This window comes from Strongylocentrotus purpuratus, unplaced genomic scaffold, assembly GCF_000002235.5.
Source record: "Strongylocentrotus purpuratus isolate Spur 01 unplaced genomic scaffold, Spur_5.0 spur5_scaffold_20, whole genome shotgun sequence".
Classification (NCBI taxonomy): Eukaryota; Metazoa; Echinodermata; class Echinoidea; order Camarodonta; family Strongylocentrotidae; genus Strongylocentrotus; species Strongylocentrotus purpuratus.
Window position 1 is genome coordinate 13,789,004 of NW_022145606.1, and position 18,363 is coordinate 13,807,366.

An 18,363-nucleotide genomic window follows, 5' to 3' on the forward strand; every position below is an offset into this window, starting at 1 on the left:
CCTTACATGTACATCACCTCCTTTAACTTGATCTACGTGCATCAGACATCGGTTCTGCTGGGTGAGTCTATAATTCCAATACTGCTGTCTCTTTGTATTTTTTAATATTGGTATCCACGTTCATACTACTGTAACAAGTTATTGACTTTAAACTAAGTACATGTAGCGGTGTTATACAATGTTCTGCGTTTATTGGAATATTGCATTAACTAGAACAGTACAAACGTTAGATATGGCACTGAATGAAAACAAAAAAAGAGGAAAGAAAGGAAGATTAGGGGGTAGGGAGGGGAAAAAAATGACAAAGAAAAACTTGAATACATACATGCGTACGCACACTCACTTATATATACATTGGTATATATATATATATATATATACCAATTTTGTTCTCTCTGGTGTAAATAATATTTCTTCCACCCAACAGTGAAGTCTCGGACAAGACACTTCTTGCATTCTCCAGGAAGATCAAACCAGAGCAGTTTTCCGAGATTGGTGGAAAGCTGGGTCTCGATAAGAAAGAGCTTGAACACATACAACACCGGACACTGTCTAACAGGAAAGATGCTAACATCCAAATGCTTTCCAAATGGAAAGCATCTCAAACATCAGGGAATGAAGCGAGAAGTCAGACTTTAAAACTTGTTTGGGAGTCTGTCCAAGCAGTACCGAATGAGGAGAACCTAGAAGGTATGGGTAAAATGATTACAATTATGCCAAATATTATGTAAAACGCTTCATAGTATTTCATTTTATTTATCCAGGACTTCGTGGAGGAAAATCTTCAGGATAAGTAGAATCATGCACACTATCTCGTATAAGAAAACGAAGTATCCCTATGCAAGAAACTGCGAATGCACAATACAAGGTCACATGTACCAGTTTTAATAGAGTATTCATCCCGATAGACAATAACGTGTACAATAAAAGGGAACCATGTAATAGACTCTCTTGAGAACGGGGAGGCCACTTTCTGGCACCATTTATTAGGATAATATATTTCTCTAAATGTGCAGAAATACGTAAGATTTTCATACATTCCATGGCGTGTTATGAAGTTAAGACTTTAACAGTAATTTACTGCAAGGTTAATAAATGATTTTAAAGCGACGCTTTTAGATTATATTACTACGTTTATGTAATGATGTGTCTTTTTTCAGACGAAGGTAGTTCTCGTAAAATAGAACCAACTCCTGTGGAAAAGACAAAACCAAATGAACCTAGTTGTGAGCCTGAAGATATGGAGATCATTATAACTACAGCTTGTGGTAAGTAGACGCACAATTTAGTGGTCCATGTTTGTGAAATCAGGAAAGTGTATGACCTTCATGTACTGTTAATGTCATCATAATAGTGATATTGAGACTGTGTAAAGAAAGAGTAGTTCTTAATCTTCCTTTACAAATGTGTGTAATATCAAATCGGTATGGATAATCGATTCAATATCTCGAACCAAACTTAGGCTATAAAAATTAAACAAAGTCACCTACACAAAAAACAGAACAATTTTTATAACATAAAGTGTTCTATTTTAAATCAACGAATCCTATTTCTTCAAAGATGATGTTCCCAGTGTAACTCCGGGAAAGCATTCGGAGTCTCCTCAGGACCTTGATCGACATGGTGGAGTACCAGGCACAGAAGAGCTTTGCAGCGTCACCCTTTCAGTGAAAAGCCTCTCAACTGCATGTTCACTCGGGAAAGCCCTCCGTGTAAATGATGACGTCATTGTTGGATCCATCGATCTACCTAGTTTGTCAATACTCCATAAGATCGCAGGAGAGCTCGTAGACAGTTGGCAGAATGGTTTGAAAAAGGAAGAGCAAGAAGATAAGTTCGCTAAGCTTCTCTCAGAGTACAATATCCCAGATGTCAAAGCAGGTTAGTGAGAATCAAGCCTCATTTAATTCGTAATCGTGTTGATAACAAAAAATAATAATCAATATTTACCCTTTCAAAAGAAAAAGTTTCAAGTTCAAACTTGCATTTCATTTCTTTTTCACATTCCATTAATTTCATTTATTGACATGAAGGCAATAGGAAAATAATACAGAATTATGTATATTATACAGTAGTAGAGACGAATTTTAGTAGGTAAACATTTTTACCAAAATATATTTTAAAACCATGAACACTACTTTTGGTTTCTTAAAATTGTCCCTACATTCATCAATGTTTTACATTTGATTTCACTATTTTAAGACGACAGCAATATCTTCATTCATCACCATCGTTATGGTTTTTGCATTAAACTACATATTTTCTTTCCTTCCTAGTGACATAATATTATGCATTTGTGTCATTGTCTACAGGCCGTGAAAAAATATCAAAAGCCATTGTAACCAAGACAGACCTAGTGGACTTGTGTCATCGCCTGAACGTTAAACCTTCTGGCGTTTTGCAGATCATGAGCAAATTTGTGACCTTCCCGTCTCACATGATTGGCCGTAGTACTCTAAGGGTGCTTACAGAATGGGTACACCAAGGTGGGACTAGAGAGAGGCTTCTGGAAATTGCTCAGGCTTTCCGTTTTAACGATGCAGCAGTAAAGATAGCAGAAGGTAGTGCCACTGTACAACTACACCGCATTTCACATTACATTAGATTGTGTAGGCCTATTTGATCAGTGGAAGAAAAACAAACTTTGACAGATTCATTATTTTCACTTACTATTGCCTGACTATAACAGAAACCCACATTCATAAAATCGGCAGGAGCCTGTGCACTTTTAACTTACTTTAAACCATCTTGCTAGATGAGGAAACACGCAATTGAAAGGAACTTATCACTTTACCAGTTATCTTTCAGACCTAAGAATTGACCTTGAATTTTCCAGAATATCTCGGGCTTTTGCTATACTGATGTCTATCTTTTAAAACATTGAGTATACTTTACTCTATACAACAGAGTCCCAATGAAATAAATTTGGAAAAGCGAGATTACCATTAAAAAAAAAAAAAAATTACATCCTGACTCGAGATTGCTCATTTTTATTCAAACTCTACATGCAAACATGCATTACAAAACACTTCTTTCCCAATCGCTTTTCAGTAAAAACACTAACAAAAGACTGCCTTGGAGAAAAAAACTTGGCACAACTTGATTATGTTATATGTAAATTGTAATCTATTTGCTTCATGTTTCATATGGGGATTATAAATGACTTTTTCCTTCTCATCCTCCTTAGCCATGAAATGCCAACCAAGCTATATACCTTTCCTCTCGCATGGCATCATTGATCACAAGGGTGGAGAACTGACCCTTGATGAACTTGGTACTGCCGTTTCTATCCCTGAAGGAGCTATACCTAAAGGGATGAGATCAGTTGTTACTCTTCGCGTGTCAACTCCTGACACTCTAAGGCTTCCTGTACGGGAGGGTGAGGTAGTCATTACACCAGTCGTAGAAAGTTCTCTGACACAAGAACTGTTAAAGCCTGCCACAGTGGTATTACCACACTGCACCAATCACCATGAACGTAAAGACGACTATTCTGTTATCTTGTACACAAGAACTGGACCAGGTACAAAGTCATTGACATATTTCGACTCTGTTCTCTTGAAAAAAGTAACCTTCTTAACTTTCAATTTGAATCCTAATAATGTGACCAATGAGGTAAATAATTGATTTCAAATCCCAAATATATAATAATCTTCCGGTAATGAGAATCCCTTTTTTAGAATAATAAGCCGGTTCAGTAAAATTTAATGATTTTACATTAATAAAGAAAAATTACCTCTATGCCATTTGAATCAACTCCCTGAACAAAGGTTAAATGAAGTCAAATATCAGAACATGAACTGAGTCGAAATCAATTCCTACTCTACTAATAAGCCTATATCATAGGGAGTAAGATAATATAATCAATATTTGTTTTCCTCTCTTATTCAAAGGAACTTTCGGTCGTAGGAACTTGACTCCATCACAAATCTCAAAAGATAAGATAACGTTTTGCACACGTCATCTTCAAGTCTTGGCTCTGTCATCGACTGATCTTCAAGAACTCCAGCTGAGATGTGTAGTCTTCCAGCCTGTATTCATGACTCCTGCAGAGAGACCAACTCTACGTGTGTACTTACTTCATCCCTATATGAACCGTATAGAGGTATTTATATCAGATGATCTTTATCTACCATCTGAGGGCGCCCTTTGATACTGTGATTATTAAATGGTGCCTCTGCAGACTGTTCAGGCTTATGGTTGCACTGAACAATTTACCGAAGAACGTTTTATTATTTCGTTAACAGTATCAGACTACAATATCAGATCATAATTACGAGAAAAAAAAGAGAGGAAGGGAAGGCAAAGCAAGTGATGAGTCTTGGGGAGGAGGAAAATGAGGAGGAAAGAAGGGAATGATATGTGTTAGGGAAGGGGGATGATGGAAATATTAGAAGAATGGAAGAGAAAGGGAGGAAGGGGTGAACAGATGGAGAACACTTCTTTTCCCCCTCAACATTCACCCCCCCCCCCCTTGAGCAAAAAAAAATAATAAATTAATAAATCCCATTTTTGTCAGGGGGGGGGGCATAGATAAAACACAGGTAAAGGGTGTTTTTGACATTCCCAAACACCCAAAGCTCCCCCTGTTGTTCAAGGGGGTGTTATTGAACACCCATAACACCCCCCCCCCCGCATTAATACGCCAATGGAATACATATTGTAATAGCACGTGTGAAGGGGGGGGGGCAGTACTTTAAAGTTTAAAATCTGTATGCTGAACTATGACATCAACGAAGTATCTACTGTGCCATTTTGAGCAATCTTGTACATTATCTTACTGCGATGCTTGTTGCTTCAGACGGTAATTATGGATGAATACATAAATTGACAGTTCATACATGACGTAGGGTTTTGTGACCAGCCTTTCCCTAGTGGAGGGGAGTGGAGCTCATTGAAATATGGATGTAGAATGTTTTGGAACTGCATCACTTTGAATGGCATGATAGGCCTAGCTGTTATTTACTGTGAGCATTCAGCTATAGTGCCATAAATATATTTTAAAAAACCCAGATAGATGACATATTTTGGGACCGAATTCTTCATTAATATTAAATTTTTGTTCTGGTTGTTTATTCAGGATATAACACGAACAGAGAAGAGTTCTTCTGTTCCCTACTGCCGGGTCATGAAGGAATTCACGTTCTCTATAGAGTCAGAAGCAAGGGACCTAAACATTGTGTTCGACGACGGGACGAAAAGAAAGGAGAGAACGGTGAATATGCCTGAGTTTTTTCCATAAGGTCCGTTAAAACTTCTTCTTAGATGTTAATTTTTCAAGTTGAATTCTACACATGACCTTTAAAAAAAGTGCAACAATAAGCCATTTTTAAGTTATGTTTTTCTTAAACGGTCACTGAATTATCAAGCCTCTTTCTTAATTTCGAAATTGGAGGATATCCTCGATTCAGATATGTTCCCTCTGCCGATCATTTTTCTCCCTCACATATGCACATGCTAACATAATGTTGTAATGTTTATTTTTATTATCAGTATTATATATTCATTTTTTATCATATTATTATTACCGTTGTTGTTTTTGTTATTGTTCTTTTTGTTAATATCATCATTATCATTTATGATTAATATCATTATCATCATGACATTTTTTTATTATTACTGTCATCGTTATTATAATTATTCCAACGATATTCAAACCAAGATGCCCATCAAGAGTATACTCAGTGGAAAGTGCAGCCCTTTGAACTTCGAGCTTCAGTTCTCTCCTGAAGAGAAAGGAAAGAAGAACGGTCATATCGACATACTAGAAGGGTCAGCAAAACGTGCAGAAAAAGAGTTCATTGTTTACAAAGAAGGTAAGCCAATATTATCAGGAAAAAGGATATTATGTGTCTTTCACATCATCAAATGTAGCTAGATACTTCAAAGACCTTACGTCAGTCATTTATGTAATGAGTTGCCTCAAAAACTTTACACAAGTCATTTATTGTAACTAGTTACCTCAATGATCCTACCGAGTCCTTCATGTTGCCAGTTACCCCCAAAACCCTACATAAGTCTATTATTGAACCAGTTACCCAATGACCGTACATACCGTTATGTCATTTCTGTATCATGATATCTTTAATACCCTACATAAGTCATTTATTGTAACCATTGATCTCGAAGACTGTACATGAGTCATTTCTGAAAATAGTTACCTGAAAAGCCCTACTATACATATGTACATGAGTCATTTCTGAAAATAGTTACCTTAAAAGCCCTACATATTTTTCATTTACGTAACTCCAATGTATCCCAGTTATTCTGCGCATTCAATAAGAATAATTTAAATTAATATCATTTATATAAAATATAGCATACACTGAATGCCAATTTTTTTTTTTTATCAAAGAATGGCTGTAGGGTAGCCCTGTTCGGGTCTGAAATCTGTTTCTAGCAAAATTCTTTCCACTCTCGTATCCTCTGAAATTCTGAAAAAGTTGTTTAAAACAAAACCATTGGATTATTTTTCTTTCAAAACACATCTATTTATTTTTAATACATAGCAATTCCGAATACTGAAATAACAAATTTATTCCTATTGTATTGCTTTATTCTGTTTAATGCAGATGAACCGGATTATGCAGTCGAACACACAGATTCGTAAGTAAACGAATATCACCACCCATTGTCAATGTCTTATACCATGGAGGCCATAGGGACGACAATTAAATGGGCATTCAGACAAAGCTTTTCTATAACTTTCTGTCTTAAGCTATTATAGTTAGCTGCTAGAATGATATTTATGTATATTGATTCGGGCTGTGTAACACTAAACCGAAAATGGACATCAAACTAAGCATTTGTCATTCTTAACCCATGACTAGAACGTTCCAAATACCCTCAATTAGTGGCTAGTGAGAAACAAGTAACTTTTGTTAGTCTACTCTTGATCTATAGAGAGTGGTGATGGTGATTTATCAAAATACAAGGATTCATGTCAATATTTACAAAGGAATCTACCAAACATCTTTCAGCTCGTATTGTATTTGTTTACATATTTTCATTTTCCATCCCCCCCCCCCCGGCGAATGTCATGAATTCACTGACCTACAGGCAAGGGCGATTGCAGTATGTATCCAACATTCTTCTCGAGATCCTGGCCGATGTGATCCATACACCAAAGGATGTCATAACCTTTGGTTACCAGCTTGGCCTCTCTTATTCCTCTATGAAGAAACACAACGACCAAACAGACGTGTACCTCGATAGTGTCTCAAGGTCAGGCTTTGGTAAGATGCTACGTGACTGGAGACGACAGGTTCGACCTAGTGAGCAGGTAGATGAACTTCATTTGGCATTGCAAGATGCTGGGTTAGGCCATGCAGCTGAGGTCATCTTACATGAACGTAAGAACCACATTCTACTCTCTCGGGCTTTGTAACACTAATAAATAGTATATTGTTTATATTTCTTATATTGTTAGAAAGATGGAAACGATGATATATTGTCGAACCCCCTTGTTCCAAACCATAGCCAAAGGCACTAATGAAATATTAAAGCTGAAGTATTTAGCGAAGCAATCTGATATGTGCTGGAACTATCTCAAAAACTGCCCAAGCATTGATAGGTACCCATTTAATACACACAGAAAGGAGCATAATAAGTCGGGGAACAAACTTGTCCTATAAAGCATCCAGCAAGGTAATATAACCTGGGACCTCCCATATGGCCACATGAAAGTCCAGTAGGGAATTCCAAATTTGATTGCCCTTTTGGCGTATCATAGTCCAGAGCTACCAAAGTACCTCAATATATGCTTCCAAATCCATTGGAACGCTAATAAATAATGTCAGTACATTTTAAACGACACCATTTACACAAATGATTTTCCGTTACGGCTGTCAGTTCAGGATTAAATTTCAATAAAATAATTCCAGATATTTCTTCTCCCCTATTTTTTTTTTAACCATAACAAATCTAAATATTCGAATTATTTAAATTCCTTCTTTTCTTCCAAATTTTTTTCTTTTGTGAACCAAAAGTTTGTAACACGTCCATATCTTTAAATTATTTAATTTTCTTTCTTTTGTATTTCGTTTTAGTGAGTAGCAGGAGGCGCTTTGCAAAAGTCAAACAAGTATGGGAGTCAAAGAAGTAGGCAGACCTGTCATTTAAATGTCCCACGACCAAGAAGGGATTCAATTGGTTTGTGCATTCAGCCTACGTCTAAACCTGTACTCCAAGTTTGCATGATTTTCAGTCTGAATCTCGAAGTTGCTATTTCTTCCCTTCCATATGCTGGGAGTCATGTAGTTAAGCTACATTTGATGATGATTTCTTGTTAAATCTATTTCATTTTTAAGAAGGCGGTTGAGGTATGAAGTATTACGATCGGTAAACATGTATATGATTTTTTCATGTGTGTGTGTGGGAGGGGGTATATAAATATCTTCCTGTTTAGAATACGTCCTTCGTAGGCCTTGTTCCTTTTTCCTTCCATCTTTCCCTCAATGATATTCAACAAAATTCATCATGCCAAATTCATTTTGTCTGTTTCTCGTGTTATTGCACACTTCCGCTCCTTCCACGCTTTTTGTAGAACATTATCATTTATCGCTTGATCTATCCACCCAACCTATCTTTGCCATCTTCCTCCACATTGAAATGTCAAAACTCTCAACGGTTTAATGTCTTCCTTTTTCAGAGTCCATGCCTCTGATCCATTAGGCATCACACTCCCAAATTATTTACATGTGACAATAATACCATTACATATTTTCGTTATCGTAAGGTTGTGTGAATACCGTTTCTGGTCTGTTGGTGCAATAATTGAATTGACTTCAGTTTTATTTAATTTATTAACCATTAATATACATGTAAAAGCAAAACATACAATAGAAAATAGAATACATACAAAATACAAAGCAAGCATAATGATCAGGACCACAAAGAAGTAAATTGGGCCCCCACAAAAACAAATTCAATTAAATATAATTCAGTCACCATACCCACACTTGTACACACATATACACACATAGCTACATGGAAACTGTCGTTAGAGAGTTTCAAATAGGAATTTTCGACAAAGCTTTTTAAAACAGGATAAACTTGATCCTTATAGAATTGGGTAATTTATTCCATTTTCTCACGCCTGCAATATTTAATGAATTGAGGGAAGAAGTAAGACTTACTTCGGGTTGATGATGAAAATGTTCTTTTTGACCTGTAGCATATGAATGGATATTTTAATTGGGATAAACATATTACTGTATTTCACATGAAAAATGTTATGCCTTACAGAGTACATACAAATTAGAGTATCGAATGTAATCAAATCGTATAAAGGCAAGATTTGCATCTGTTTAAAGAGTGGTATACTTGGACTTTGCATTTGTGAATTTTTTTTTATTTCTTAGAGACTTTTTCTGTAAAACATATATTTTTTTCAGATGTGATTTATAAGTATTTACCCAAATATAGTTGCAGTAGTTTAGATGTAGTAGAATGTTAAAGGCTATTGTACAGAATATAAAAAACATTACTAGGCAATATAAATTAAGTTTAGAAAGGAAACCAACATATTTTGCTAGTGTTCATAGAAACTCATAATCATTACTATGTTGCTACAATAGTCGTAGTATACATATATATATATTTTTTAGTTGTTGAAAGGTTGTATGAATACTCGGTCGGTTATGTTGCTACAATAATCATATACATATTATAATACTTACAGAAAACATTTTCTTTATTGTAAGGTTGTACCAATACTGTTTCAGTTCTGTTGCTACAATAATACTGTACATGTGATAATAATATCCGAAGATATTATTCATTATAAGTTTGTATGAATACTTTTGTAGTTCTCTTTCAACAATGACAATGTATATAGGAAAACAATTGCAGTCAATATTTCCTTCATTGTAAGGTTGTATATCGATACTGTGGACTGTTACATTAATTATCATGTACATAAAATATTAATTACATAATATATTTTCGTTGTTGTAAGGTTGCATGAATACTGTTCCAGTTCCGTTGCTACAAAAGTAATTTACATGTGATGATTATTGCAGTAGATATTATATTTTTTGTAAGGTTGTATGAACTCTATTTCAGTTTTTTGCTACAGTAATTTTTTACATGATATGATAATCTCAGTATATACTTGTGTTGCTGTAAGGTCGTTTGAATACTCTCTCCGTGCTGTTGCTACAGTAATCATATACATATGGTAATAATTACATAACATATTAAATTTGTTGTCTGACTACTACATCGCTACAATGATGTTGCGCATGAAGTAATAAAGACAATTAATATATGGTTCATCATTGGGTGGTTTAAAAACGTTTCAATTTGTATTGCTAGAATAATGATAATGTTAATAGGACAATCAATACAGATATATTTTTTAACCACGAGGCTGTATAACAAGTGTTTCATTTGATTTGATACAATGGTCATGTATATATATAAGACAATAATTACGGAAGATGTTATCTTCATGTCAACGTTTATGAAGATTGTTTAGTTCTATTGCTACAATGATCATGTATATAAGACAATAATTACAGAAAATGATATCTTCATGTCAACGTTTATGAAGACTGTTTAGTACTATTGGTACAATGATCATGTATATAAGGCAATAATTACAAAATATGTTATCTTCATGTCAACGTTTATGAAGACTGTTTAGTACTATTGCTACAATGATCATGTATAAAAGACAATAATTACAGAAAATGTTATCTTCATGTCAACGTTTATGAAGACTTTTCAGTTCTATTGCTACAATGATTATGTATATAAGACAATAATTACAAAAAATATTTTCTTAATGGCAAGTTTCTATGATGAACATGTATATAAGGTGATAACCGAAATGAATATAAGCGTTATTATTAGTTTGTATGAAAACTACAAAAACATGTATATAAGCTAGCTTATTAATTTCAGAGTATGTTTTGTTTTTAAGGTTTTTCTCATTTGCTGGAATTGTCATGTTCATTATGTAATAATTGCAGTAAATATGTGCTTTGCTATCATGAATCTAAGTTTTGTATGAACACTTCTCCAGTTGTATTGCCTTAGTGATCATGTACATAAAACAATAATATCAGCGGATAGTTTCATTATTGTAACTTTTTATGAAACTGTTTTTGTTATATTGCTATACATCATTTGAATAAGAATTACAGTTAAGTTGTGTGGTTTAGGCAAACTGTTTTTTATGAGATTAGCATTCATTTCATTTAGGCCAAAGAATATCATTTGAGCAATGCCACTTTAAGATGACTACTCATAACAATGCTATCATATTCAAAGTATGAACAAGTAGTTTGAGTGTTTGAAATATGTTTTGATGACACACGTGTGATATCCCATATGTGCCCACATGTATGTGCAGTGTTTTCCTAATGTGTACAATTTTCAGCAAGATTGCATATCGTTATGATTTGTATATGTATTCTTTTCCTTGTAATAGTTTATTTTATATGATATGGTCATTCATGGTTTACTCTCCAAAATAATTTGATATCAGTATATATTTTGTCCACGTTTCAATTTCTTATAGTCAACATACTTTATATTATATATAGTCATTTTATATTTCTTTCGAAATTGTAATGACCGCCTTGACTGCATTTACAATTATTTAACGTTTCTAACATGTCTAAAATTTAGATTTTGTCACGGTTCTAATACCAAGATGTACAGCGGTAAAACCAAACATATAATCTGTAATAAATATATTTGAAAGAACGTAATTTCTATATCTGAAAGTTAATCATCCACATGTATATTCCTATAACATAATCAACATTTCTCAATGACTTGCAGACATTTGTTTTACAATGTACTTGTGAAAACAATTACTTGGATTTATTTTGATGATGTGTCAACGTTTTTTTATGTTGAATTGCTACTATATTCAAGTTTCAAAAATGCAGAGTACATATCTGTATTAAACCATAGTAAGGTTGTAGAAAAGCCGTTTCGGGAGTATTGTATCAATGACCATGAACATATTAGTAAGATATATACAGTAATGTTAGTATTATGTTGTGGTTACATTTTAGTTGCGGTTCCGCAATTACCATTTAAACTAATAGTGTTGTAATAAAGTAATCATTATTGCACATTTTTGCGTATAATCATCATACATGGCCGCGACCTGAGAGACCTGTCAAATGGATCCCAACCGAATGTAAACTTACTTTTAAAAAGTCAAGTTAGAACAAGGCTGCTGATTGCATACTGTCTTATTTGTTTTGTTGTAAAGAGCCCGATCCATTTACATAATCACTCATTTCAGAGTCGGTTTGAGGCTTCAAAGTTGATTGACACAAACATTTTGTTCTGAAGTTTGCCCTTATTAACGACCTTCAGCAAAACAAATTGGGAACCAAAGGGAATGCAAAACGTGCTTGGGACTTTATACCTCCTATAAACGTGTGTGAATGCCTTCAAAACGTATTGAGAGCACTGCCGTGATGCTAGTTCAGAACAAGGAACATTTTGAAAATGATGTTGAATTTTGCTACGAAAGAAAATCCACTTTTATTTTCAATATATTTGTTTTATGTTTCAAGAAACTTTATATCAGCTCCGATTTAGGTAGCAAGATCATTTTTATTTGTTTGGATATAATTTGCCTTTGTATTGGTGAGGTTCTGTTAATTTTTCTTTACTCTCATGCTCCTATATCCATTACTGTGTTTTGTTTTTATTGTGATGATAGCGATATCTCTCATAATTAATGTAATGCGACCATATGTACAGCATCTAATTTCAATTTTCATTTGTTTTTCTTGTGTTGTTTAATTTTTTATTTCTATTTAGCATTTTAAGTTGAGTTTTCTTTTATTTGTTTCCTTTGATAATAATGTTATCTTATCATGCCAGGAGTGATTTCAGTCAATTAAAAAAAATGACTTTGCTTCAGTCATTTAAGAACCACATGGTTTAATACACTACAAATTTCCCACAAGCCATTTTTCCCAAAATGGCTTACTTAAATGATAAGTAAAGGAACAAAAAAAAAATAGTACGTGTATGCTGGCTCTCTATTTTCAAAAAGCACAATATTTCATGGAAGCATTGTATTCATATACTTAGATGTAAGTAATATCAGAATACTGAATATAGAATCTCGCTCTTCTTGTGTTTACTCTGATGTATCATTTATTTTGTTCGTTGACAGAGATGTGAATGCTTTTATTTCTAGACCATTTAGGAGAAGGGAATAGTCTTTTGAGGAAATAAATTTGGAGCATTATAACTGACACAAATGTTGTAAATGTCTTGTTATATGTGGAGCGCGGTGGTAAGGGCGTGTGTGCGTGTGTGTGTATGTGTGTGTGTGTGTGTGTGAGAGAGACGTGGTGTGCGTGTGTGTGTGTATTGCTAGGGAAAGAGTACGTACAGTAATTCTGTTTTGAACCAGAAGGGCGTTAACTCATACACTTAAACACAGAGTTAACACCCTTCTGGCTCTCAACAAACTATAAATGAGAGAGAGTATAATGAAAGATAAGGTGGTTATAAGAGAGAGAAAATGATCAGTTTTAATTACGTTTGGTAGCACAAAGTTCTACGAAATAACTATTCACAAAGCACCAACAGCAGAATACATTGACATTAATGTGAAAATTATGTTACGTTTCGCTCATAATGATATCGAGTCTCGCTGCCTCAATGCACACACACATCATTAACCTTTTTGCATAATAGTTATGAAACAGTGCGTGTTGGTACAGTACTTTTTGGCTTGGGCGCACACCCACACACACGCACACACACCCATACACACACAAACGCACATTAACACACCAAATGTGCTTGAGAACAGAGTTGTCAATTCCACACTTGCTGATGTTTTTTTAGTGGGGGGTCATTTTATTTTTTTGATTTGGAATATATTTTTTTCCTCTCAAACGAAATCTAAAAGATTAATTGCAGAATTAGAATACAAAATAGTGCAAAATTATATTACACATGACTATATACTATTTTACTTATAACCTCATCAATACAATACTTGAAAGTAACAGCTTATATTTGATACATGTATAAAGGCACGGTAGGTCTTACTTCAAAAATGATGTCTTATTACATTTCCTTTAGAATAGACAAAGCATACTTCTGTTATTCTTAGAAAAAGTGGATCATAAAAAAAATGTAGTCGTTAAAAAGGGAAAAGTACCTGAATCGTAACTTGAATTAAAAGTGTTTTTTAGGAATAAAATGAGACAAGAACTGTATGGTACTCCTCCTCCTGTTAGCTTGTCTTACACAGACACACACTCCCCTACCCCCCCCCCCCACCCCCACCCCTTCCCTGTAAAAAAAAAAAAAACTTCACAGATCCACACGCACATTTAAAATTTAACATAATGTTTAAAAGCATGCTGGTGGATAAAACCTTCAAAAAATCCAAGAAGCCTGACCTCAGAACACATTGTTTAATTATTTTTTATTCAAACTTTTGATCATTGCCATTGTCATTAGTCTGGTATTTCCATTTTTGTTTAATTTCTTGTCTGTTTATTACCTATAGCTAGATTTCGTATTGTTTGATAACCCGAGTAGATATCTAAGCCGGCCGTTCTCACGGTAACCGACAAGTCATCACATTCATGTGAAATTGAAAGAATCAATCAACGTCAAAGAATTGATTTATCATCGCGCTTTAATTAATTATTTCACATTTTAATGTAAGCTAACTGTATTATTATGCATCACGAATGAACACTGAATGAGTTGCTTAAATGTTTGTTTGGAATAGTTTCCTCCCCATTTCTTTTTCCCTGTTTAATATTGATAATATGTTCAATTTTTCTTGATCAAGGCAAAATATTATTTTCATATTTTCTTCATGCAAGAGAGAGAGAGAGAGAGACAACTAGGAATTGCATCCTTTTCAATATGATTCCATTCGCTGCCAATATCCAGAACCTGAATATGATAATTCCACATAATATACCAAGTAACTCTGTTCACCGCATCAATCGCTCCAACCATAGCCTATATGCCAATACATACACCACGTTGATCTTATATGGAAAGTTTTCAAATGAAATTTAAAGGAAAAAACATATCTCAAATTTACAATGCACTGACAGGCTTCAGTTGAAATCATACATTCTCTGTGACTGGCTTAGCACTTGTTTCTGAGGGACCAGTCACTGAAGATCCATGATTTTACATGTGCCTTGAAAAAAGTGCAAATACAGTACATTTGATTGACATACTTCATCAACAAACGATAGCAGGATTAATCACCCACTCTAGAAACAGCGATGCCTCTTATAGCAGTCAATTTGACTATAATGTTTAATAAATGTATAAAAGCACAGTAGATCCTACTTTCATCATGATCTATTATTACATTTCCTTACATTGTCTAGTGTAGACAAAGCTTACTTCTGTTATAGTAGAACAAATAGATCAAACAATTATATAGTCCTTAAAAGGAGCCTACTTTGTCCCATTTGCAGGCCAAAAAATAAAAATATTAGATTCCAATGGCATTTGAAGGATAATACTAATTTAGAACTTCCATCAGAACAAAAAGGCTTTAACATGTCTTTTTGTGGGAAAAAAACGACCGCTTAGTTGTCGAATCTAATTTAGGGGTTGCAGTCATTTTAAAAAAAGTGTCACTTTTCGGCCCTTTTAAATGGTGATTTATCATTTCAATTTTTAGAGAGTACCCTTTGGAGCTCATTTTATGTATGTTATTACCAAAGAAAAGAAGGAGTCAGTCAGTCACTCAATATTGTCTGACAGTGAAATCTAGAAAGTATATTTAAAAACGTTCTTGTCTGTGTATTAACTTCAGCTAGATTTCTTATAGTTTGATAGATTGAGAAGATATTGAAACCTGCCGTTCGTAAATCAACAAGTCACCACATTTATGTAAATTGAACGAATCAATCAACGTCAAAGAATTGATTCATTATTGTTCTTTATTTACTTTACATTTTAATGTACCTGCATTCGTATTTTTCAAGAATTAACGCTGTTCACCGCATCCGTCGCTCCAACCATAGCCCATATGCCAATACACCATGTTGATCAAATATGGAAAGATTCCAAAATGAAATTTGAAGAAAAAAGAAAAAATTACCATGCACTGACAGGCTGCAGTTGAAATCATAAATTCTCTGTGACTGGCTTAGCACTTGTTTCTGAGGGACCAGTCACTGAAGATCCAAAATGTTACATGTGTCTCGAAAAAAGTACAATGTAAATTTGATTTATATCCTTTATGAAGAAATGAAATACTAAGCTTGTAAGCTATAAAGAAATACATCAGAAATGAATTATTAATCCACACCTTTGTCCAATATACACAAACAAACGCACACGCATAAGCCCACAGACACAAACAAAACATCACACACACAAATATATTTATATGTCTATTAACGTTTTTTTAATTACTGAAAATTACGCCAGAAATTCTGCTTTTGACGAAAGCTGTCATTTTTTTTATTTTTTGCTGCACAATTTTCATCATCTTATTCCATTAAGAAATTAAAATTATTGTTTATAAATGTTGGACAATTTAACCAATCTGCGCCACCTTTCTTCAGTTGAATACAACATGAAGCGTACAACATCCAATTGGTCACGTGGTCGATATGACTGAATAATTGTTATCACGATGAACCGAAAATAATGACAAAGCAGGCGACTCTTTATTCCTTCTAGGAGTGTTCAGGTCGAAATCGGCAAAGTTAGTAATCATGTTTTCAAATATACAAATAAAATGGGAATGATTGAAATGTCATCTAGAACACCAGACAGTTTGATCAAACCCTTGTATTAGGGACTTTTAGATTGATTGGACGTAACGGCGTGAACGTCCACTGATCATGCGTGTCCATGGCAAGCCGTTTTAACATTTATTTCTATTCTTGATATCAAGAACGATTTTCTGTTGTAGAGCAATGGTAATTCCTAATATCAAGAAATGATTTTCTGTTGTAAAGCAATGGTAATTCTTGATATCAAGAAATGATTTTCTGTTGTAAAGCAATGGTAATTCTTGATATGAAGAAATAGGAATAAATGTTAAAACGGCTTGCCATAGACACGCATGATCAGTGGACGTTCACGCCGTTCTCGTCCACTCAATCTAAACGTCCCTATTGTCGCATCGAACTCTTAGTATTGCAGCGTGGATATTGAATGTAATCACTTTGACACTTGAACTGTTTGATTTACTTCTTTAAACGGTTTCCTGAGTTGAGCAGTGGTTTCATGCTGAGTACAGCTTGGGGTGACAGAGTAAGCTGTAGAATAGCCTTCCATGATCTATCAGGAGCGTTGAGTATTTCATGTCAGCCCTCAAGACTCGCCTGTTCCCAGGCACAACGTCACCTCAACGATACCACGAAGACTTAATAATAACCTTGATTTGAAACGCTGACCAAAAGCATGACATTTGTGAGACATATTGTGAAGCAAGAGGAGGACACCGGCGTTATTCAAGGAAGCCATCATCATCAGGGAAAATGCTTTTTTTTCAATAAGGATTTAAAAGAACAAAATCAAAATGTGTCCTAGTAAACTTTTGGAATCATCAGTACGTCAAACCTCAGCACGACGCCAAAACGACTCGAAACTTATGGGCAGTTTGGGAAAGATTTGTCATGCTGTAGTCGGTCTGTACTCGGTCTTCTTGATGTGACAAGGTTAAAAACGTTAAATATAAGTATCTTATGATCAATGGCAAAGAGGATAAATACCGTAATTTGATACCCGCTACATTGGTCCTACCTCAGTCACACTGCCAAGCCGATTACAAACCGAATCAAATCCGATCAATAATAGGCTATTCCAGGTAAACTTGTTTTGTTCGGTTTAGTGTCTGTCTTGTGTCGGTCTCCTTGTGGCCGCGGTATCACATACCCGGTATCACAAACCGACTTCCAACCGATTCCAAGCCAACCGATTTCTAGGCCATCCAGAGTAACGTAACGAGTAACGTTTTCGTTGGTCTGTTATCGGTGTGACATTGTTTGGTGTTGTTCTCATCGATGGGACTGGGGTACTAGGAGACCTGAGGCCTTTATATGCTCTAGGACATAATTGTATGTGATATGAGTTTGGCTGAACAGTCTGAGCGGGATTGTATTGTGATATCCTCTCTTCAAACAAGTTATAGGTGACGATGAGGCATATGGCTCTCTGTCATTCTCTCTCTCTCTCTCTCTCCCCCTCTCTCTCTCTCTTTCTCTCGCTAATGCCCCCTCCCTCTACCTCTAATGCTCTATTTCTCTCTCTCGGGTTCTCCTTCTGCCCTCTCTCTCTCTCTCTCTCTCTCTCTCTCTTCCTCTCCCTCTCTCCCTCTTTTCCTCACTCTCTCTCTCTCTCTTTCTCGCCAAAACTTGTCGCTGT

At 34.9% G+C, this 18,363-nt stretch overlaps 1 protein-coding gene and 1 long non-coding RNA gene across 2 annotated transcripts; both read left to right on the forward strand.

The window, feature by feature from the left end:
• Positions 1-692: 692 nt before the first annotated feature.
• Positions 693-4,153, forward strand: LOC115927598. Its single transcript, XM_030993680.1, has 6 exons — positions 693-696; positions 1,161-1,268; positions 1,561-1,881; positions 2,313-2,561; positions 3,188-3,523; positions 3,894-4,153. The coding sequence occupies exons 1-6, from the start codon at positions 693-695 to the stop codon at positions 4,151-4,153; spliced, it is 1,278 nt and encodes a 425-aa protein (XP_030849540.1).
• Positions 4,154-6,570: 2,417 nt separating this feature from the next.
• On the forward strand, positions 6,571-9,326 carry LOC115927787. The gene is made up of 3 exons (XR_004065748.1): positions 6,571-6,606; positions 7,060-7,352; positions 8,049-9,326. It is a non-coding gene; the product is annotated as an uncharacterized LOC115927787 (long non-coding RNA).
• The last annotated feature ends 9,037 nt before the right edge of the window (positions 9,327-18,363 follow it).

Coding starts and splice junctions, on each gene's coding strand:
- LOC115927598 (XM_030993680.1), top strand. Junction 1,269..1,560: donor CATTATAACTACAGCTTGTG/GTAAGTAGACGC, acceptor ATTTCTTCAAAG/ATGATGTTCCCAGTGTAACT. Junction 3,524..3,893: donor GTACACAAGAACTGGACCAG/GTACAAAGTCAT, acceptor TCTTATTCAAAG/GAACTTTCGGTCGTAGGAAC.